The sequence below is a fragment of the Labeo rohita genome, unplaced genomic scaffold, assembly GCF_022985175.1.
Source record: "Labeo rohita strain BAU-BD-2019 unplaced genomic scaffold, IGBB_LRoh.1.0 scaffold_708, whole genome shotgun sequence".
Classification (NCBI taxonomy): domain Eukaryota; kingdom Metazoa; phylum Chordata; class Actinopteri; order Cypriniformes; family Cyprinidae; genus Labeo; species Labeo rohita.
In genome coordinates, this window is record NW_026129643.1 from 1 (window position 1) to 25,091 (window position 25,091).

Sequence of the window (25,091 nt, forward strand, 5' to 3'; positions counted from 1 at the left end):
TCAAACTTCTGTCTTTTCACCTCCAAAATAAAGTGTTCAATACGTCAATATGTTAAACTAACGTAATTTTTCATTGCACCATTTCTGTGTCTTCTTTACAACAGAACACAAACATGCACATTGTTAAAAAATGCACAAATACAAATGCAATTATTTGTTAATTATATATATATAGCAAGGTGTTTTAATATTCATTCAGACAAAAGACAGCGCAATGTATTGTAAGACAGCGCTTTGTATTTGAGCCTGGCGTAACGTGTCAGTGAGGTAACGAAGCTTCGTTTTCAAAGATCACGTGACAGCCTCATTCCGAGCAATGCTACGGAACACTACTGTGTTGAAAACTCGAAACGTGTGTAGATCTACACATCCTATACAAGGCGAAACCGAAAGTATCTTAAGATTTCTGGATTGTTCTCTTGGTGTACGAGATCGTCTGTAATACTGCAAGTATACTTAATATACTTAGATATTTAATGTATGTAGGCATGATTTAAATTCGAAGTTATATGTTGGGCCTACTATGCGTTTTCCGGAAATATAACAGACGTCCAGGGTACAAGTGACGCAGACAAACCGTTTGACAAGGACGGCTGTTAAAACACGAGGTTTCAAGTTTCCCAAGTTGGGTTTCCAAGTTTCAAGTTGTGTTTATCACTTCAGAAGAATCCGCACAATTAGTAGTTATAAATAGAATGGCACAAGTTTAAGTTTGTGACACGTTTAGGTTTGGATCGCTTTTCTGTTTAGGCGCCATATTGTCAGAATCCCACTGTCTTTATGCTATAGTCATCTAAAAGATCTTATATATATATAAGTACACGCTGTATCTTTAGAATCACGTTGCTATCGAATGGAGCTTTGTAGTAAGGTTTATGTTATATTGCTTGTTTACTCAACACTACTTGTTTACTTTTTCTTTTCTTTTCTTTTTTTTTTATCTTTCAGAACTAACCATTTTGTTCATCTCGGTAACATGCTGCCGTCTTCAGGTCATTCTGATTGTCTTCACCGAAATAACTGAAAATAATGTCAAAGGAGCGAGGAGAGGACTCTCTCTCCCAGTTAAGTCTTTCAGAGAAAAAGGGGTAAGACTGATAATTAGTTTAAACACTACTTTCAGCGTTTTTCTTGTGTAGTCTTATCAAATGCTGTACAAAACATCCATTCAACACTTACCTAACTTTTATTTTAGCTAAAAGTGTTAATTAATTGACTGGTTACAGAGGTTTACAGTGGATTTTTAAAGAAAATTTCTAAGGCCTAATCAGTTATTAGCATAAAATCTTGTGCAAAAACATAGTTTGTATGAACATGTACAAGCCATTTGCATCACCTAAGGCTATGTTCTTACTATGAAAGTGGTCAGAATCAGATTTTCTGTGCTTTGTGTTTTTAGTGAAAGATCAGATTCACCTGTATCCAGCTCTTTGTCTGTAAATAGTGACTGTTCAAAAGGTGAAGGTCCGAACTTGAATGAAAAAACATCATCGGCCACCAGAAGGTATTTCATGTGTTTCTAATTGTTGGTCATATGTACACTGTGTAAAAAATTATTTAAATGAGAATCAGTCTAAAAGAATGTCTTGTTTTTCACATTTTTTTTTAGGCAACAGTGCTTTACAATGTTTTTTTTGTTTGTTTGTTTGTTTGTTTGTTTGTTTTTTAATTCATTTTACTTTTTTGCTCTTGACTTAAATACTAATAAGTATTAGCACAAAGAAGGCTTGCAACACCAGACTAAGTTCATAGATAACTGAGTCAGTTTAGAAACATTTATTATAGGCAAAAGTAAGCAATCTCTCTGTTTGCACTGGTGGTGTTTTACAAGGGTGGACTTTACTATGTGAAACAGGTGGATCCCAGCGAACACCATGCACTTAGTTTAGTTTGTTCATACAAAGACACTCACGTTCCTCATTAGCTGAAATTTAATATTCACCCTGCTCCTTGTGTGTCTTGCATTCAGAGAGCTTGCCTTCACAGTTCCCAAATCTAAATGTTCCTACTTACCTTCTATACAGTATCAAGTAAATATATGTAATGGATATACATTCCCATAGCAGACATAATACTGTGCTGAAAGAAAAAATATACACCTTATTCTTCAACGCGGGATAAGCCTATGGGAATGACTTCCGGTTAATTAGCCGCTGTATGGAAGTAACCAGAAGAATAACAAAGTGCAGGAAATAATAAAACTGTTTGTGTTCATAATTAAGATAAGGATAACATGTTAAAATAATATGATAAGAGTCATGAATGGTGTGGAAGAGTGGCAAAAATATGAACAACACAAACTTCAGCATTATAACATTATGTTTGCTAGTTTCTCCTTCCACTGATAGAATAAAAATACATGATTATACTTTAAGTAAAACTGTATATAATTACCATTTGTGACATTAAACCTCTTAAATTACAAGGAGTTAACACAGGTTTTTTTTTTTTTTTTTGTCATTAGTGAAAAATCAGGTTCACATGTGTCCAGTTCTATGTCTGTTAAGAGTGACGAAGGTGAAGGCCCAAAACTAAGTGAGAAAAAAACATCAGCTACCAGAAGGTATTACATGTGTTTTTCACAATAGCATTGTGTTAAATAATTTATTCACTATGGATTAGGGCTGCAACGATTAATCGAACGATGTCGTGAGGCGCGTTTAGTCAATGAAGCCGGTACGTTGATTAGTAGTAAAGCTCCATCACGTGCGTTCAGTACACAGAGCAAGTAATACACAGAGCCGTAAAGCACTGACAAGTTACGCCAAATCGGCCGCAAAATCGAATTCGATTTTGAGCGCGATTTTGGCGTAGCTTGTCAGTGCTTTACGGCTCTGTGTATTACTTGCCGCTCCAGCTGAACGCACGTGATGGAGCTTTACTACTAATCAACGTACCGGCTTCATTGACTAAACGCGCCTCACGACATCGTTCGATTAATCGTTGCAGCCCTACTATGGATATATGATAGAGCGTGACTGAATGAAATGATAAAATCACACAACACAATGTCTTAAAAATTGATTTGCTCTCTAATCCTACTAAACCCCTTCCATAAAGATTGAAGGCAAGCTCACAGGCACTGTCATCTTCAGACATGCTTGATGTTATCACCCGTGATCTTGTAGTGAGTGCACGATGCAGCCACAAGGTGGAACTGATCCAGCCAATCTGCATAAACAGAAAATCCGACAGTATCTTGAAAAATCAAGAAATCATTATCTCTAATTTCTCTGATAAATTTATGTGAGAATGTTGACCTCTTGACCAAATGTCTTGTAGTTTGTGTGCCTCGTCAGCATTGTTGTGTAGTATGCACTCTATTACAACAAAACAATGACAAATAACAAGAGCGATATAGGTAGTCTTACAGTCCTGTAGTATATGCTTGCCTTGATCCTATTTTAATAATGCTCTTTTTTTCTTTGCTTTGTGTCATTAGTGAAAGAACAGGCTTTGTGTCTGTAAAAAGTGACCGGTCGAAAGATGAAGGACCAAAATTCAGTGAAAAATTACCATCATTTACCAGAAGGTATTTAAATGAGATGAGAATATGTAACTATATGTATGTGGGCCATTCCATGTCAACTCAACCGGGGGGGACACTTTTCAAGTCTTTTCACAGTTTGCATGCTTGTAATTCAAGATGTATTAAAGATATCTTAATGCCCTTTTAGATATTGAGTCTTAAAAAATTCATTCAGCATCTTCATTTTTAAGGCCCTACAAAGTTCAGTTCCAGAGATATTGGAATATCAGTATGGCTGCAGGAGTAAATTGTTAAATTGTACACATTTTCAGTGGTCAAAAAACAAAAGTGGGTCACTTTGCATACAGCTTATACTTCTATTTTTTAAAGAGGAATGTCTGAAGAACAAATAATGTTGAAAATAGAAATGTATCTTATTTCTCTATATCAAAACAAATGCATAGAACATGCCTGTCTGTGTGCTATAAATAGGGCTGCATGATTAATTGAAAAGAAATCGCAATCACCATTAGGCAAAAGTATCTTTTAGTGTAGCACTTAAATATTAAAATTCGAATTATATTCAAATTTGAAAGGTGTAATTTAAGTTAGGGGAAAAAAAGCTTTTGGCTTCTCCCCTGAGGCCACAGGAGGGCACATCAAGCTAAATATTAATAATATTACTAATCCAAGGTTCTTCAAAGCAATAAAATAACATGAATATCTTTAAATTCGACAAATATTCAGAATTTTTGACAGCCCAACATGGTTATCATTATGGAGTGAATTTTGTGCCAATATTCATCAAACAAATGCAGCATTTTGCAAATAAACACAATCTGCTTTGCAAAGAAAAACTTTTAAACAAATGCAAAGTGATTCGCAAATACAAAACTCTATTTGAGAGAAAATGCAGTGGTATGGTCAATCATGTGTATTGTGTGTTACAACTGTGAGACTCAGTTGCCTTTGTCTGAGGAAATTTGACTTGATTTTCTCACAAATGCGTGCAGGCAGACTTTCTCACAAATGCAATTGAGCAACTTTCTTTCCCAAAAACAGTAGATGGCGCTGTTGGTCAATTTACCCTAGTTTGCGGAGACCCGAAACACCTTTATCATGAACATTTATTGTAATTCTGCTTTATATGTTGAGACATAGCCTACAGTGGAGAGAAATATAGTATAAAGTATAAGTATAAAACTACACATAGACAACATAGTAGGCAAATCTAATTATACAAATAGGCTACTATATTCACACTAGTTTAAGTTCAGGAGAGCTTTATTGTGATTCAGCTATGTAAATGTACCAAAATCTAAATAAATAAATACCATGGTATTTGTAGTAAAGCTGCCATTACAAAAATGGTAACCTGCAAAAAACATGGTTACCACACTTTTACAATAGTAAAACCAACTTTAATCAGACATGAGAACAGAGCAGTCAGTGTGAGGTGGGATCACATTAGCGATAATGGGATGAGACAGGAGAAACTGTACCTCTCCTTTCCCCTAACTTTCACTTATATTATATAATCAAATAATATTTGTTTTCAATTTCAATTTAAAATTTATTTATTTATTTAAAAATAGACATTTCAAGCTTTTTATACATATATGTTTCATGTATGTGAGGCACATATTAACTGACATTCAGGTTGTTTTATTCATGTGCCTGTGAAGAAAGTTCCTGGAGACAGAGAGAGCACACTCGCTTGTTTTCTTTGTTTTACAAAAGCACATAGTTTTTTGTGTTATTATGACTATATGCAAATAAAAGTAGACCCATTGCAGTTTCTAACAATGCCATGCTCGTATCTGTATTTTAATTCTCTTTGTGGTCATTAAGAAAACGTGACAAAACACACTGGCGTGGTGTGGTCAACCCCAAATATTATTTTTTTATCATTGTTATAATCATTCCGAAATACTGATAAACCACTGTTTATCAAAATGCTGAGTTTAGTATTATATCAGCGTGAACTTGATCCTTCTCCCCAATTCACAGGACAAGAGTGATACCAGAAGAGAAATGTTCATCATTTTGCTTAGCTAAAAAACACATAATTATTTTAGACACAAATGATTGCACAAACGTTTTAGATATTGCGCTAAATAATGTGATTTGTTTTCAAGGTTTTTTTTTTTTTTTTTTTTTTTTTTTTTTTTTTTTATTACTAATTAATTACCTGATATTGGTATTGATATTACCATATCTGATACTAAATTAAATTGTCTAAGCTTTCATTTTTGGTACACAATAGTGTCATTCTGCATAATACATTTGCAGTTTAGTATTACAATATATTGTGACATGATATATTTTTATTATACTCCTGCATTGTTTTGAATGTTGAACACTTGTATTAACATATGTATATATTCTATATCCAGTGTTGAGCAGTAACGCATTACTTTGTAACGCGCTACTGTAATTTGATAATTTTTTTAGTAACGGAGTGATTTAATGCGTTATGATTTCCAAATAAGTAATTAGAGTATAGTTACAAGCATGCGTTACTGCTGTGTTACATCAGTGCCAACAGAATGTGTTTTATCATCTAGATTGTAAAAAAGGTGTTGGCTAGCACATGTAACGTCCTCTTCCTGAGACATGCTTTGACTGGTAAGCACCTGTGAGGCGGATACCAATAAAACAAAGTCAGCATGGAGAAAGGAAAGTACGCGTTCTGTAGCTGGAAATACAATCATTATTTTGAGTTTATTTCTGTCAAAGTTAAGAACATTATTGTGCGTTGTCAATTAGAGGGGAAGAAAACCTTTTCAACCGTAAAAAACTCCACATCCAATTCAAAACACCTGAAAGGACAGCACGGCACATTAAAACATCTTGAGAACGTACCGGGTGTGGAGAGCAACGCATCAACTTCTATCGTCTTCACATGAGTCTCTGTCCGCCTGCGCCCGCACCCGCACTCGCCCATCAAGTCTTGTCCCACGCTGCTCTCTGTTGCAAACATAAATTTCGTGGATGTACAGAAAAAAAGTAATGTAACTAATTACTTTTGAAATAAAGTAATCAGAAGAATAATTTAATTACTTTTAAAAGGAGTAATCGGTAATTTAATTACATTTTCAGAGTAACTTGCCCAACACTGTCTATATCCCGCGATCCAACAGAGGATTCGGAGAATGGATCAGTTTTTATAGGGAAAAACTGGTTAGTTAAATGTTTAGCCATGCCACTACTGATTTTTGGACTAAACAATCATGTTAACAACTTCACAGCACTTATTGTGAATTTCACGGATATTGTAGTATAGTGTTGCACGATATACCAGTACTTAAAAAGTTTTGCGATACCCTGCTTTTAAAAACGGTACGATTCCGCATTTTACCGATACTTTAAGAATGCATATTAATAAGAACCGTATTTTTGCATGTCTGTGTTAGTGAATGGTGGAGACGCACAGTTTTGTTTACTGCACACATACACGTGACGATCGCAGTGTTTTCAGCCTCTGCCGCCTCAATATTTGAACACATGAACACATAATCTCTAGAACTGCTCTGAGAGTCACTTCATGAGCATTTTACCGTTTCTTTTGCAGAAAGCTATCGTCATATAATGGAGACCCTAAAGGTCTTCACAGCAACCCGTCAAAATAAAAGTTTGGTTTAACTTGACAGTCAGAAATATATGAATATATTACTTACATCAAATCTTAATGTATATTCCATGCACATATATTCTTTATCGAATCTAATTATTCTTTATAAATTCATTAGACATGCTTTTGACTGTTAAAATGTAATGAAACGATTAAAATAGAATACAGAAAGTTAATGGAAAACAGAGATTCACAAACAAAATTGAATTTGATAAAAATAATAAAATGTATTTCATAGGACCTTAATGTAATTTTTGTTAAACGTTTAATAAATTGCTGTCAAATTCTAATATATATATATATTTATTTATTTTTATTTTTATGTAACTATTAAAATAAAGTCTAGAAAAATTTAAATGGAATTAAACAGATTTCATAGGGCATCTTTATTTCATTTGTGTCTTTGTTTTATTGTAGTTGTCCTTTAGTTTGTGAATCTAGGATCTTATTATTAATAACAAAGATAAAATAACAAAAAATATATATAATGTCATGATATAAGTTGTTGTGAAATAAAATTACTATATCATGAAATAGAATTTGGCTTTATCCTTTAAGCTAACTTACCAATATAGCAAAGATCTCTACATACCTGTAGGCTCGATAGTTGTTCACCATAATCCTGTGTAGTAGCACTGGCATGTGATTATTATTATTTTATTTTATTTTATTTTATTATTTTATTATTTTTTTAAAGGGGGATGAAATGCTTTGTTTTAATAGATAAACTAGCTATGATCTCCATTTGAATCATCTGTTATTCAATTACTTTTCCTGTAATAGTATCGTGCTATTTTAGTCAGGTATCGTAGTGAAGTCAAAAATTTGGTATTGTGACAACGTTATTGTAGTATAGGGTCGCTTTGTGAAAAGATCTAAATGGTTAATTATAGATATAGTAAGACAGAAACTTACCTGTTCCCCACTCAAGTTGGTCTGCTGTATTCCCTGAAAAGGTAAATAGGTGGGTCTCAGGAGACGAGTGTAAATTGACCGACAGTGCCATCTGCTGTTTTTCTTGGAAAAGGAAGTTGCTCATTTGCATTTGTGAGAAAACCTGCCTGCATGCATTTGTGAGAAAATTAAGCCAAGTTTCCTCATAAAAAGGCAACTGAGTCTCACAGTTGTAATACACAATAAATATATTTGTCTATACCACTGCATTTTCTCTCAAATAGAGTTTTGTATTTGCAATTCACTGGGGGGACTCTAGTTTGGAAGGGGGGTTTGTGGGTATAATAATAGTAATTTTGATGACTTTTCAGATTATAAAATTATAATAATAATTATAAAACCCTTTATAATATTTATATTATAGTAATATTTATTAATATTTCATTTTTTTTCTCTAAACCTTTTTGTATATTAAGACGGGCACCTGCAATTTTGGCCAACCAAAAAAAAAAACAAAAAAAAAAAAAAAACAAAGGAATGATTGGTAATTGTCTCTCATTTGCCTGTTTAGTTAAGCCCTCAAAACACTTCTTCTTTAGTGTACAGTATTGCCATGGTGTGTAGATTACATTCAATAGTTCAGGGGTTCTCAACCTTTTTTACGCTGGGGCCCACCTCCTTTTCCGGTCAATTTTGCAAGCCCCCCCTATGCCTGACATTTCCTCTATGCCTGACATTTCCTCTAAAGGTGTTTATTTTTAAACCTTTTTATTAACCGAAACATTTGTTTTGCCATTTTATTTTTCTACTGCATGTTAAAAAAAATAAAATAAAATACAAACAAACCTTAAATTAAAGCTATACTTTTTAACTTAAAAGAAAAGCCTCTGATCAATTCTAACTTTTTAACATATATACAGATTTAAAGCTCCTGAATTATTTAATTCAGACATTCTTTACAACTTCAGAGTACTTTTTCTTGAGTAAGTGAACCTGCCAAACAGGACAACAGGGAGATGTCAAAAGACCACTCACTAAACCTGCCCATTTGAACTTCATATACATTTGACTGACATATCTATTGTTTGTATCAATTATAAAAAAAAAAAAAAAAAAAAAAAACATACATATGAAAAATACAGCAAATACATTCTAAATCTGTTGATGCTGATGCTCATATGTGCATAAACACCACTGAGCGTCACAAGATCCTTCTCTGTGGGTGAGCATCCATTATAAAACACTCACAGGACATTCATTTTGACAACTATGCAAATGTTTGAAATTTCACGCAAAAATACTAGGGACTAGAGCCCCGAAAATGCAAATAGCTTGTGAATCAATAGCAGACTTGTGCATGCTGTTGCGATTTTAGCTCAAAGGGAAATGTATATAAATAATTACAATTAATTATGATTAATTACAATTATTTATATCAGCTGCCAGTAGTAACTGTAGCAGAAGTAATTTTCCATCAACTAATCTGTTCGCCCAGCGAACATTCAGTATAAATTTTTATATCAACTCTAGAAATGATTTCTTGGCTACAGAAAATAACTTTCCTAAAGTACCATTGCATTAGAGCATGTAGCTCGAATCGGAATCGTAAAGGGACATCAATTTGCAAGGCAGAATCAGAATCAAAACTCATGTAACTTGTGCACAATTTATTAACGAAGGACTAACAAATAACTAATCTAAACAAACCAACATGAAATCACTCATACATTCTTCTGGGTCCGAAGGGTGATGAACTCCAAAGATGTTCTGACTCAATGGTGACTGGGAGTTTTTTCCCATGTGAAAATTGAAGAAGAATCAAGAGATGAGAGGGACTCAGCTGAAGTCCTGTGATCTTTGGGGAATGAAAAGACAAGGCCGCAAGGCCTGGTGCGCACTTAGGTCCTTAAGTCCTGAAGAGTTCTAGCTCATCTTCTTAGGTTCCAAAAGAACCACTGGCTGACTGAGGCGAGTCATGAAGATGAATTCCAGGGTTGAGTGGAAATGTCTGGCTCTTTGTGGTCGAGAGCCACATCTCTGAATGTTGGGGCCTGTCGGGCACGCCCTGTGCCGGCTCAGGCTCCCCGTGGGTTCCTCCACACGGGCAGCAATCAGAAGATGTTGCAGACGAAGGAGAAAGTGAAGAGAAAGAGTGAAGAGAGGGAGAGGCGTTCAATCGTTTGAAGCCTTTAAGCCCTCTGGAGGCTGCGCCTCCAGGAGGTCCACGAACCAATGGTAACTTTCACCTTTGGAGGTGAATTAAATTAAACAATTTTAGGATAATATTTAAATAAATTTTAAGATTAAATTAATTTTAATCTCACGTACAATAGGGTGACATGGACAAACTCTTATTAGCATGCGTATTACTAGCATATTGGCTGTTTATGAATACTTACAAAGCATGATTCTGCATGACCATATTCTACATCCCTAATCTTAACCTAAACATAACAACTACCTTACTAACTATTATTAAGCAGCAAATTAGGTGTTTATTGAGGCAAAAGTCTTGGTTAATGGTTTGTTAATAGCAAGAATTGGACCTTAAAATAAAGTGTGACCATTGTTTTTATAACCAAATGATCAATATACTCAAATTGAGTAATCTCTTATTTAACTAAATATGAATGGGAGAACAACATTTGTTTACTTTTAATGATTTCCTCTTTCCATCTTGTTAAACTGAAAAAACAATCTAGTAAATGTATCTATATATGTACAGGGCATCAAAAGGTGCCCTACAGTGATATTGACCCGCCTATTATAACTTTGTTTATTTTATGTACGTCTCATACTGCCCTGCCCTACAGTTAACTGATTCATCATTTAGCTTCTGTTTTGCCATCTTCATTATGGTGATAATCAGTACATTTTATGGTAAAAAGCAGATTTTGGTATTTTATCACTCAATCAAAATATTGACACTAATTCTGGAAACATTGGCACAGTCGGTTTATGGTACATTTTTGGTAAATGCAGCTGCTAATTTTACAATAAATTTAAGTGTGTTTTTACAGTGTACACAAGGTAATGTGCTTTTTCCCTGGTGCAACAGTTCAAACAGATAATATGAACATATTTTAATGGTTTCTTTAATAAGATAAAGATATAAGGGATTAATTTTATTCTTGGCATGAGTAGGTGTATAAACCAAATTGACTCTGTTCTTTGTCATTGTGTCAACAGTGAAAGATCAATCTCACCTGTATCCAGTTCTGTGTCTGTGAAAAGTGACTGTTCAAAAGGTGAAGGACCAAACCTAAGAGAGAAAACACCGTTGTCTACAAAAAGGTATTTCGTGTGTTGTAGTAATTTCTGCCTAGTGATAGAGCATGAATAAAGCAATGAATTAACTTATTATACAGTAAGATTCATCACTCAATAGTGAACGTGGTCTGGAGTTTCTTTCCCATAATATATATGGGATCTGTGCATGTTTAGTGCCTGTGAATTTCCACTTAAGCATTCTTTACTATGTGACTTGGATACAGAATCTTTTGTTTTGATTTACTGAATGAGAAGGAAAGAATATTGACGTTTCTGTCGATGAGTTGGAAATCGTCAGTCTGAATCTAATGTGATATAAACTGATTTTGACAGTGACCTCCTCTTGTGGCCTGCACTGAAAAACAAACAAACAGTGTGACCTGCTGTATGTTTAATAAGAACGAAGAAACAAATTACAAACAGTAGCACAAATAAAATAACAAAGATAGAAATTAAAGTTTATTTAAAATGTAGTAATAAATGGTACAGAAATTGAAAAATTAATTGGCAAAGCAAGTAAGCAAACTTAGATGAAGAAAATTTGTCAATTAAAAAGTCACCAACTTACTCAATTCCCCCACTGAAGAGACAAAAAATCTGTTGTCCTGATGTCACTGAAGGGAATGGCCTTTTTTTTTTTTTTTTTTTTTTTTTTTTTTTTTTTTTTAAAGGGGCGGTTTCCCCAATACGATAGAGTGGACAACCATTTAAGTGACATGGACAAACTCTTATTAGCATGCATATTACTAGCATATTGGCTGTCTATGAATACTTCTAAAGCATGATTCTGCATGACCATATTCTACATCCCTAATCTTAACCTAAACTTAACGACTACCTTACTAACTATTAATAAGCAGCAAATTAGGAGTTTGAGGCAAAAGTCTTAGATGACGGTTTCTTAATAGCGAGAATTGGACCTCAAAATAAAGTATGACCATTGTTTTTATAACCAAATGATCAATATACTCAAATTGAGTAATCTCTTATTTAACTAAATATGAATGGGAGGACAACATTTGTTTACTTTTAATGATTTCATCTTTCCATCTTGTTAAACTGAAAAAACAATCTAGAAAATATATCTATATATGTACAGGACATCAAAAGGTGTCCTACAGTGATATTGACCTTCCTATTATAACTTTGTTTATTTTATGTACATTCATACTGCCCTGCCCTACAGTTAACTGATTCATCATTTAGCTTCTGTTTTGCCATCTTCATTATGGTGATAATCAGTTCATTTTATGGTAAAAAGCAGATTTTGGTATTTTATCACTTTATCTGGAAACATTGGCACAGTCTGTTTATTGTACATTTTTGGTAAAATGCAGCTGCTAATTTTACAATAAATTTGTGTGTGTTTTTACAGTGTACACAAGGTAATGTGCCTTTTCCCTAGTGCAACAGTTCAAACAAATAATATGAACAGATTTTAATGGTTTCTTTAATAAGATAAAGATATAAGGGATTAATTTTATGCTTGACATGAATATGTCTGCATGTGTATAAACCAAATTGACTCTCATCTCATCTGTATCCAGTTCTGTGTCTGTGAAAAGTGACTGTTCAAAAGGTGAAGGACCAAACCTAAGTGAGAAAACACTGTTTTCTACAAAAAGGTATTTTTATGTGTTCTACTAATTTCTGCCTAGTGATAGGGCATGAATAAAGCAATTAATTAACTTATTATACAGTCTCACTCATTAGTGAATGTATGTACTGTGCATGTGTAGTGCCTGTGAATTTCCACTTAAGCATTCTTTACTATGTGACTTGGATACAGAATCTTTTGTTTTGATTTACTGAATGAGAAGGAAAGAATATTGACGTTTCTATCGATGAGTTGGAAATCGTCAGTCTGAATCTAATGTGATATAAACTGATTTTGACAGTGACCTCCTCTTGTGGCCTGCACTGAAAAACAAACAGTGTGACCAGCTGTATGCTAAAAATGAAGAAACAAATTACAAACAGTAGCACAAATAAAATAACAAAGATACAAATGAAAGTTTACTTAAAATGTAGTAATAAATGGTAAAGAAATTGAAAAATCAATTGGCAAAGCAAGTAAGCAAATTTATATAAGGAAAATTTGTCAGGTGAAAAGTTATCAACTTACTCAGTTTCACCCACTGAAGAGACAAAAAATCTGTTGTCCTGATGTCACTGAAGGGAATGGCCTTTTATTTTTATTTATTTATTTATTTATTTATTTATTTTAAAGGGGCGGTTTCCCCAATACGATAGAGTGGACAACCATTTAAGTGACATGGACAAACTCTTATTAGCATGCATATTACTAGCATATTGGCTGTCTATGAATACTTCTAAAGCACAGATTCTGCATGACCATATTCTACATCCCTAATCTTAATCTAAATTTAACGACTACCTTACTAACTATTAATAAGCAGCAAATAAGGAGTTTGAGGCAAAAGCCTTAGATGACGGTTTGTTAATAGCGAGAATTGGACCTTAAAATAAAGTGTGACCATTGTTTCTATAACCAAATGATCAATATACTCAAATTGAGTAATCTCTTATTTAACAAAATATGAATAGGAGAACAACATTTTTCTTTTTTACATTTTATGATTTCCTCTTTCCATCTTGTTAAACTGAAAAAAAAAAAAAGAAAATGTATCTAAAGAGCCAAGTAATACTTTTGTTATGAATATACAAACCTAGCCTAATATAACACACCCTTTCATAGTCATTTTTATGTTAGGTTATCATGGCAAATGAGTTATATATGTACAAGACACCAAAAGGCGCCCTACAGTGATATTGACCCGCCTATTATAACTGTTTATTTTATGTACGTCTCATACTGCCCTGCCCTACAGTTAACTGATTCATCATTTAGCTTCTGTTTTACCATCTTCATTATGGTGATAATCAGCACATTTTATGGTAAAAAGCAGATTTTGGTATTTTGGGATTAATTTTATGCTTGGCATGAGTATGTGTGTATGTGTATAAACCAAAATGACTCTGTTCTTTGTCATTGTGTCAACAGTGAAAGATCAGTCTCACCTGTATTCAGTTCTGTGTCTGTGAAAAGTGACTGTTCAAAAGGTGAAGGACCAAACCTAAGTGAGAAAACACCGTTGTCTACAGAAAGGTATTTCACATGTTCTAATAATTTCTGCCTAGTGATAGAGCATGAATAAAGCAATGAATTAACTTGTTATACAGTAGGGTTGTCACGATACCAAAATTTTGACTTCGATACGATACCTGACTAAAATATCGTGATACTGCTACTGAACTGATACTACAAAAACATAGGTCAATAGTAAACACTGCATGAAAACGCTCGTTTCCAGACTGTTCACGTCAGCGCACAAACCTGTAAATGGTTAGTTTCCGGTAGTTTCCGTGTATGTGCCCTGGCGTTTCTGATTCCTTGACACAGACAGAAACGGAGTCTTTTAACCCCCAGACACAGATGGAAATGTTGACGCACTCACTGGTAAATTCACGTGTCGTCCTGTGCAGGACAAGTAAATCCCCCGCAAAATCGTGGGTACAAGCAGTTAAATCTCTGTAAACGGCCAATCATATACACTACCGTTCAAAAGTTTGGGATCAGTAAGACTTGTAATAGTCTTTAAAGTAGTCTCTTCTGCTTATCAAGGCTGCATTTATTTGATTAAAAATATAGAAAAAAACAGTAATATTGCAAAATGTTTTTACAATATAAAATAATGTTTTTTTTTTTTTTTCATTTTAACATACTTTAAAATAGAATTTATTCCTGTGATGAAAAGCTGAATTTTTATCAGCTGTTACTCCAGTCTTAAGTGTCACATGATCCTTCAGAAATCATTCTAATATGCGGTTTTATTATTAGAATGATCAATGTTGGATAATATCAACAGTTGTGCTGCTAAATATTTTTTGGAACCTGTGATTTTTTTTTTTTTTTTTTTTTCAGGATTCTTTCATGAATAACAACTTTAAAAAGTAATATAAAGCATAAGATGACCTGGGTAAATGAATGGTATTCCAAAAATGTTTCATTGTGCAGATTACCTGATTGATGACTGTTCTTTGAAGAGCAGCAGTTTTCCAGAAGAATGGGAGCATTGACTGTCTGACCTAAAACATATATATGCATTTATATAAACATTAAATCACATCATAATAAAACAAAATATTTGGTAGATTTCTACACTTAAACTAGAAAATAGGCATGAACAAAAAGAGTGAAATGTAAGATGCACTTTGAAAATTATGATATATTAACAAATTATGTTTGTTAATAGACGCACCATTTCTCCTCAGAGGCTGTCTCAGGTGAATCCAAAGTCAGCTAGAGTGCTTGGAGCCTCTGAAAGCAGTTCAGGAGAATGTGTCTGCAGATTTGTCAATGGGGAATATGTTAACAACTAAGGCACGCTACCTAAACTAACGTTAATTAATACATGTTGATTCCAAAAAGATTCGATTCACGGGCGTAGAGAATTGCGAATCACAGGTGATTCAGCTCGAAATGCGATGTCCGTGCGTGGTATTACTGTTCATTACCTTGATTACCAAACTGTAACAAACCCAGAGATACAACACTACCCGCGGCGCGAATGTGTGGATTTTTATTAATCTCACTCAAATTTTGTGATTCTGTTAATCTAAAGACTCATTTAGATTCATTCAATTCGTATTCATTTAAACTTGCCTACAGATTTAAAATTGACTGGTCGATTCATTTTTAATCAATAAACACCCCAAAAAACAAGACAGTGCTCGCTCCTTATGACAGTTAACCATGGTACTTAAAAACATGGTTATTATAGTTAAAAACAAGTGTTTTGTTGTAAAACTGTGGTTATACAAACATGGCCATTATACTGGAAACCTCTGAACACGTCATGTGTAGAATCGGAAATATCCTGTATCCAAAAATCTCAGTGCATTTTGAGTGTATGGATGTGTTTGGGATTTGGCACACATTGCCTGGGAAATTTTCGTTCACGGGTCGTACACCTTAAGTTTTACTGAAATTTCTATTGTCGGATTTATCCCGGAAATTAGTGTTTTCATGCAGTAAAAAGTACTTGAATATAGATGATCTAAATGCATTTCATCTCCCCTTTAAAGAAAATATAATAATAATAAAATAATAATAATCACATGCCAGTGCTACTACACAGGATTATGGTGAACAACTATCGAGCCTACAGGTATGTGGAGATCTTTGCTATATTACTAACTTTGCTTAAAGGATAAAGCCAAATCTTATGTCATGATATAATAATTTTATTTCACAACAATTTATATCATGACCTAGTCATTGTTTATTTTATCTTTGTTATTAATAATAAGAACCTAGATGCAAGTAACAAACTAAAGAACAACTACAGTAAATTAAAGACACAAATGAAATAAGAGGGCCCTATGAAATCTGATCTTATTTCTTCCTGAATTCCATTTTAATTTTTCTAGATAATTTTAATATAAAAAAATATTTATCAAAAAGCATGTCTAATTAATTGAAATCATGAAACTTGCAGAATTTAACAGCAATTTATTTGTTTAACAAAGTTTAACAAAAATTGCATCTTTTTAAGGCCCTGTGAAATGCGTCTTTTTTTTTTCTGGTAAATATTCCTTAAACATTGTTTTAATAATATTTAAATTATTAGTAGTAGTGCTATCTTTACATTAGGTAATATATTACTATATTTTTGACCGTCAAGTTAAACCAAACTTTTATTTTGACGGATTGCTGTGAAGACCTTTAGGGTCTTTTATTATATGACAATAGTTTTCCGCAAAAGAAAAAATGCTCATGAAGTGACTCTTGGAGCAGTTCTAGAGGTAATGTTCATGTGCTCATGTACTCGTATATTGAGGCGGCAGAGGCTGAAAGCACCGCAAGCGTCACGCGTATGTGTATAGTAAACAAAACTGCGCATCTGCCCAATCACCACAAACACGCAGAAATGCAGCTCTTATTAAAATGCATTCTTAAAGTACCGGTACCAGTAAAATGCAGAATCATACCGTTTTTTTTTTTTTTTAAAGCAGGGTATCGCAATACTTTTTAAGTACTGGTATATCGTGCAACACTATTATACAGTAAGATTCTTCACTCATTATTGAACATGATCCAGAGCTTCTTTCCAAGAATACAATGGGATCTATGCATGTTTAGTGCCTGTGAATTTCCACTTAAGCATTCTTTAATATGTGACTTGGGTACAGAATCTTTTGTTTTGATTTACTGAATGAGAAGGAAAGAATATTGACGTTTCTATCGATGAGCTGTAAATCGTCTGAATTGAATGTGACAAAAAATGATTTTGACAATGAGCTCTTCTTGCGGCCTGCACTAAAAACAAACAAACAGTGTGACCAGCTGTATGTTTAATAAGAAAAAAGAAACAAATTACAAACAGTAGCACAAATAAATTGACTGTATTCTACTCTCATTCAAATTTAATGAACAGTGCATGGGACATAGCAAAATTACACGCATCCTCTTAAACTGAAAAAAAAATCTAGAAAATGTATCTAAAGAGCCAAGAAAATCTAGAAAATGTATCTAAAGAGCCAAGTAATGCTTTTGTTATGAATATACAAACCTAGCCTAATATAACACACCCTTTCATAGTCATGTTATGTTAGGTTATCATGGTAAATTAGTTATATATGTACAGGGCACCAAAAGGCACCCTACAGTGATATTGACCCGCCTATTATAACTATTACTTTCTGTTTTACCATCTGCATTATGGTGATCAGCACATTTTATGGTAAAAAGCAGATTTTGGTATTTTTTCACTTAAATCAAAATATTTCTGGTAAACGCAGCTGCTAATTTTATATTACATTTAAGTGTGTTTTTACAGTGTACACAAGGTAATGTGCTTTTTCCCTGGTGCAACAGTTCAAACAGATAATATGAAGAAATTTGAATGGTTTCTTTAATAAGATAAAGATATAAGGGATTTGTTTTATGCTTGGCATGAGTATGTCTTTATGTGTATAAACCAAAATGGCTCTGTTCTTTGTCATTGTGTCAATAGTAAAAGATCAATCTCACCTGTATCCAGTTCTGTGTCTGTGAAGAGTGACTGTTCAAAAGGTGAAGGACCAAACCTAAGTGAGAAAACGTTGTCTAAAAAAAGGTATTTTTATGTGTTCTACTAATTTCTGCCTAGTGATAGGGCATAAATAAAGCAATGAATTAACTTATTATACAGTAAGATTTTTCACTCATTAGTGAATGTATCTATTATGCATGTGTAGTGCCTGTGAATTTCCACTTATTCCACTTCATTCTTTAATATGTGACTTGGATACAGAATATTTTGTTTTGATTTACTGGGAACAATGGCCATATTTATTTATTTATTTATTTTTAACAGGGTTAAATATGAGAAATCAGATTTCCAGACTCACCGCTTCAACAAGAATTTCAGAGAATATCTTCAGTGGATCTTTCAGGTAGAGAAAAAATACAATTAAAAAGTACTATAATTTATATTAATATAATAATAAAACAATCATGTTATTAAACAAATGTAAAACTGTTTTTTTAGTTATTTTAAAAATGACTGGTAATTATTGTCTGGAGTGGTTCCCTTAGAATTTTTTTTTAACAGCAGTGAGGTTGTACACATGTCCACAAACCCACAATGCAGTATCCATATTTCAGAGCATCAATGGAGGAACAGCTTATAAAATAACCTCTATTGCTGTCATATCTGTGTTTTATCATTTTAAAGAGTGCTATACCATATATGACTCAAATATAAAAATGATATAGTATACAGGTATGATTCTATACACAGTGCTGTACAGTGTGCACGAGCTATTAAAAATAAGGTCTGTGCAATTAATAAATTTACCACTGTAGCATGCGTGCGATATGGTTTTGAGTGTTCACAACACAGCCGCTTAGTAGTGTGAAGTGATTTCGTTGTGCTTGTCTGTGTGTGTGTGATTATACATAGTAGTTATGTGTGTGAGATATGACGATCAAAATGTTTCCACAATCTTCTGGCCATGCAGAAATATAGTAGTATTGTGCTAAAGCACACATTTTATCAGTTGCAGTTCTGGTGCACCCACCTCAATATACTGTACAGCATGTCTAATAGGCTACTGTCAAAAACGTATAAGGTTTACATATAAACACAGTTGGTTATGTCTTAAAATGAAAGTAAACAGTTGAGAGAGAAACAGATGCGTGCAGCTCTTAAAGCAATAGAACTAAACATGCTGTAGCTTGTCATTAAGGGAATAGTTCACCCAAAAATGAAATTTCTGTCATTATTTACTTACACACACGTTGTCTCAAACCTGTATTAATTTCTTCCTTGTGCTGAATACAAAAGAAGATATTCAAATAATGTGGGTAACTAAACAGTAGCTGTAACAGTAGTGGTCATTTGATAGTAGAGGGGAAAATACTAAAGTCAGCAGCAACTGTTTGGTTACCCACATTCTTCAACATAACGTTTATGTTTAACAGAATAAAGAAACTAATTCAGGTTTAAAACAAATTTAGAGTGAATAAATGATGGTGTAAAAATAGAACACTAAGACAGAATTGACAGACAGATTACAGAATTTTCAGTTTTGGGTGAACTATTTATTTAATGTTTAAAAAACAACAAAACAGGGAAAAATCAGTCAGTGCTCATGACTGATGAACTTTAATATTTTATATTTTTGCCATATCGCCCACCCCTAACTTGTGCTACAACTGTTTGGCCTGTGCTATACAACGTTCAACTTCTGTAGCATTCAGTGCTATGTGCAAAAAAGTTAACGTACAGCCCTGATACATATTATACATGTAATGTATAACAAATGTTTCATCAAAAGGCTATTTAATATAATTTTTGTAGTTTAAATGTTTGACATTATCATTTCATTAATGGTTTTTACTGCTACTTGTTTCAACATTGTCATTTCATTAATGGATTTTTGTTTTTATGGTTTGGTTTTAGGACCTTGAGAATAAGATGATTGTTTTTATGAAAAATGAACTGGCAAGGTTTAGGAAAATATTACAAAAAGAGGACACGCAATGCTTTGTGAGGGACTTTAATGAAAATAGATGCAGTATTAATGAAGCAGCACTTGATCTCACACTCTACTTCCTGAGAGAGATGAAGCAGTATGAAGCTGCTGATACTCTAGAAGGTAAGAGACTCATGACCATCCATCAGATGATTGTCACTTATAAAATGAGGAGAGAAGTAGCATCAAACGTTTTTTTTTTTTTGTTTTTGTTTTTGTTTTTGTTTTTTTTGTGTGTGTGTGTTTGTATTTAGATAAGCTGGTCTTTATTCATCAACAAAGACTTAAATCAAACCTAAAGAAGAAGTGTCAGTCTGTGTTTGAAGGAATTGCAAAGCAAGGTGACTCTAGACTTCTGAATAACATCTACACAGATCTCTACATCACTCAAGGTGATAGTGAACAAGTGAATACTGGACACGAGGTAAGACAGATTGAAGTTGCTTCCAAACGTCATGAATCGCAAGAGATACAGGTTGAATGCAAAAATTTGTTTGAACCACCTGAACAAGACAAGGAGATCAGAACTGTACTGACAAAAGGAGTGGCTGGCATCGGAAAATCAGTATCTGTGCAAAAGTTTATTCTGGATTGGGCAGAAGGAAAAGAAAATCAAGACATCAGCTTCATATTTCCTCTTCCATTCAGAGAGATTAACTTAAAAGAGAAGGAAAAACAAAGTTTGATGAGCCTTGTAAGTCAGTTCTTCCCTGAGACAAAAGGACTGAGCCTTAAAAGAATAGATAAATTCAAAGTCCTTTTTATCCTTGATGGTTTGGATGAATGTCGTCTTCCTCTAAACTTTAAGGATAATGAGACGTGGCATGATGTATCATCACCAGCCTTTCTGGATGTTCTCCTCACAAACCTCATCAAGGGAAATCTGCTTCCTTCTGCTCTCATCTGGATCACCACCAGACCAGCAGCTGCCAGTAAGATTCCTCCTGACTGTATCGACCGGCTGACAGAGATACGTGGATTCAATGATGCACAGAAGGAAGAGTACTTCAGAAAAAGATTCACAGATGAAAATCGAGCAAAAAAAATCTTTGCTCATGTTAAACAATCAAAGAGTCTCTTTATCATGTGCCACATCCCAGTCTTCTGCTGGATTTCAGCCACTGTTCTCCAGAACATTTTAGAGGAGAAAATAAATGATCTGAAAAATGATCAAGCTGATGACGCCTCCAAAACACTGCAGGAATCAAATACTGAAGACACTCTCAAGACTCTGACACAAATGTACACACATTTTCTTCGCTTTCAGATCCAGCAGAGCAGACGAAAGTATGATGGAGAATACACACCAGATGTTTCCTGGGATAAAGACGCTATCCATTCACTGGGGAAACTGGCATTTCAACAGCTGGAGAGAAATAACCTGATCTTCTATGACACAGACCTGGAAGACTGTGGTATTGATGTCTCTAAAGCATCAGTGTATTCAGGCATGTGTACCCAGATCTTTAAGGAGGAAACGGGGATCACTGTTGGTACCATGTACTGTTTTGTTCACATGAGCATTCAAGAGTTTATTGCAGCCCTTTATGCACATCTGTTTCTAGACATCAACAAGAAAAATGTGTTTGTTCAAGAGTCTACGGAACAACAAAACAAAAATGAAGCCATGATTGATTTGCTCAAGACTGCAGTGGACAAGTCACTCGATAGTGACAATGGACACCTGGACCTTTTCCTTCGCTTCCTCCTTGGTTTATCACTCAAATCCAATCGTCCACTCTTACGAGGTCTGTTGACACAGCAAGACGACAATGACCAGAGCAAAAAGGAAATAGCTCATTACATCAAGCAGAAATTAGGTGGTAATCTATCTCCAGAGAGATCCATCAATCTGTTTTACTGTCTGAATGAACTGAATGATCAAACTCTGGTGAAAGAGATTCAGACTCGCCTTAGCAAAGGAAGTCTTTCATCTGCTGATCTTTCACCTGCCCAGTGGTCTGCTTTGGCTTTTGTGCTGTTGACATCAGAGAAGGAGCTAGAAGAGTTTGAGCTTCAGAAATTCAAGAAATCAGACGAATGTCTTATTAGATTACTGGCAGTGATCAAAACCTCCAAAAGAGCTCTGTAAGTTATTTCATACAGTCATGTTTTTGCACTGATCTGAAAAATACATTGATGATTGGAAATGTATTGATGTATTCCTTCATAGTTATTCATCACCATACTTCATATGTAAGCATGTGAGACATGACAAATGTAAGGTCTTCTTATAGATAGATAAATCCACATGAAATCTAATTTGATAGAATTAGATTTCACAATAGATTGTGAGTGTACTGTAATATTTTGTGGGATTTATATGAATGTTCTTAAATTGTTAAATTGTAAAATTGTTAAAAAATAAAACTGTTCTTTAGCAAAGTTTGCACATTAGTTAGCAGAGAAAGAGGTAGCATCTCATGTTAATAAACATATTGGTAAATTTACATTTTAATCCCAGTTTGTAGATCTCTTTTAACGCCTTTTATATAGGTCATATACCCTTACACAACCTCAATGCTGAAATCATTAGCCTCCAGATTTTTAACCTCAAGACACTAGACCAGCTAAAATTCAATTGTTAATTTAAAAGATAACAATGCAACAATGCAAAGATGCAACAAATTTTCACCTAATCAGAATAGCAAATTTATTATGTAATCTAATTCTGTGATGTAAATGATTTTCTTTCTAGGTTAAATGACTGTACCTTAACAGACAAAAGCTGTTCATCTCTGGCTATAGTTCTTGGATCAGATACCAGTCTGAAAGAGCTGAACATGAACAATAATAATCTACAGGATTCAGGAGTGAAGCAGCTCTGCACTGGACTAATGAATAATAAATGTAAATTGGAGATACTGGGGTAAGTTGTGACAAAAGAGAAAAATTGATTAAATTAAATGAATATTTATTTAACCCTTTGAGCGGTACGGTCCCACATATGGGATTCTTATTGCTGTGCCCCTGGGAGTACGGTCCCACATATGGGATTTAGAACGTTCGCAACTGCCAAATTCAAACTGCGTTTTCGCGCGTTGGCTGGCGCTGAGCCAGAGAGAGAAGCGCGCTGCGCTTGTCATAAAATCACAATTATGCAGTGTTTTCAACCACATAACGTTTATTTTAGGTTTCAGACATTTAAATACACATAAGTGCTAGTAAAACAATACGTTTACAGTTTGTAAAATACACACGGATGTCTATGGAAGCAGCAATAACAATCCCTTCAAGTATAGTTTGCCGACGTGTTTGATTCATATCAGATACACACAGTGTAAGTAACGATATAATTCCCTCCATTCCTTTCCCAGTTCACCAGCCACCTACTTAAATGTATTTCGGGAGAAACTGGTGAATTTACGTGCTGTAAATCCGGCTGACAGGACTCTGAACGGCAGCGCGAACAAACATGGCGGCGCCCATATCACGTTATAGATCACGATCCACATCATTTATAAAGGTTTTAAAATGGCAAAATACACTCACTTAGACGTATTCGTGAATCGGAATATCAGATAGTTGAAGACATGGTAAGCAAGTGTGGGAATATTTTAAATAAAAAAAGGGAAAAACGAAATAAAAGCGATTTGTCTGTCATGCAGCGCTATAGTGGTTGCGTTGTGTCATGTGACAATCATGACGCGTCGCCATGGAAACAATAAAGTGAACGTTCTAAAATAACGATCGCCTAAAAAAAACTCACTCTGGGGGGGTCAGATAGAATATTTTAAACTCACCAGTGAAAGGGTAAATTAATTAAAATTAATGTTTAAAAAATGATATAATGTCAGAAATCTGCTTAACCCTTTCATGACAGTTTAAAATATTGTAGCTCCCAGCTTGAGTTTAAGGGAAATGTTTTTTTTTTTTAGAATGTATCACCTTATTGTTTCCATAGCTGTGTGTCATGCTTATCACGTAACACTCCGGAGCCACAATAGCTCTGTTTAAGTGATGACTTTTATTTCCTTTTCCTTTTTTATTAAAAATGTTCACAGATGGTTTAACAGTATTATGAAAAATCTGATATTCTCATTCACAAATATTTGTAAGTAAATGTATTTGGTCATTTTAACATCTTTAATAGTCATGGTATTTGGTCTACAACAGGTGATAGGTGCCGCAATGTTAGGTTGCACTGCAATTCAGAGAATCAGACTTGTTAGATTTACAATGCATAAATTCATGCACTTCTCCCAAAAGGTATGAAAGTGGCTAATGAACAGAAGAATATAAACTTTTAAAAGTTACCTACACAATTTATATCTGATATGAATAAATTATATTTGAAAGGATTCTTATTGCACCTTCCATAGAGATTGGTGTGTATTTTACAAACTAAAACTAGAAACTTTTGGAAACTCAGAAGTGAAGACCAGAAGACTCTTGGGTAACTTCAGCACAGTTCTTTATTATAATAATATTAATAGCTGAGAAAATATAACTGGATGGAAATGGTATCTCTTAAAACTTATACCTAAATATTGAACTGTTGTTAAAGTTGAGATTTTGACAAGTCTCTCAATGCTTGTGAAAAACTGTGAAAACAACTTATAAATTATAAATAAATGCAAATGAATAAATTGAATTATTCCATGGAATGTCTGGATAAAAGCGTTTAACGAGGTGGTAAAACCGCTGTGTTTGAATGAATTTGATGTTTGTAGAGAGAGACGCGTAGATGCACAGCATGCAGGCAGGTACACACACACACCTGTCATCTCTCTTTCTCTCTTGCCTTCTCTTTCTTTTGATCTATCAATAATTTACTGA

At 34.0% G+C, this 25,091-nt stretch overlaps 1 protein-coding gene across 7 annotated transcripts in view; it reads left to right on the forward strand.

Annotated features, from left to right (window-relative positions):
* Positions 1-322: 322 nt before the first annotated feature.
* LOC127161657 (NACHT, LRR and PYD domains-containing protein 12-like) overlaps positions 323-25,091 on the forward strand; it is a 30,081-nt gene continuing 5,312 nt past the window's right edge. The window contains exons 1-12 of one of the 7 annotated variants that reach the window (XM_051104376.1): positions 323-446; positions 949-1,088; positions 1,400-1,504; positions 2,465-2,563; positions 3,443-3,532; positions 11,187-11,291; positions 14,293-14,397; positions 18,308-18,409; positions 18,650-18,728; positions 20,240-20,435; positions 20,567-22,400; positions 23,011-23,181. In XM_051104376.1, coding sequence (XP_050960333.1) covers positions 1,030-1,088; positions 1,400-1,504; positions 2,465-2,563; positions 3,443-3,532; positions 11,187-11,291; positions 14,293-14,397; positions 18,308-18,409; positions 18,650-18,728; positions 20,240-20,435; positions 20,567-22,400; positions 23,011-23,181 — 2,945 coding nt within the window. In that variant the 5' untranslated portion in view covers positions 323-446; positions 949-1,029. Of the gene's footprint in view, positions 447-948; positions 1,089-1,399; positions 1,505-2,464; positions 2,564-3,442; positions 3,533-11,186; positions 11,292-14,292; positions 14,398-18,307; positions 18,410-18,649; positions 18,729-20,239; positions 20,436-20,566; positions 22,401-23,010; positions 23,182-25,091 lie in introns of those variants that run through there. The other 6 variants (XM_051104377.1, XM_051104378.1, XM_051104381.1 and 3 more) reach the window with 6 other exon arrangements.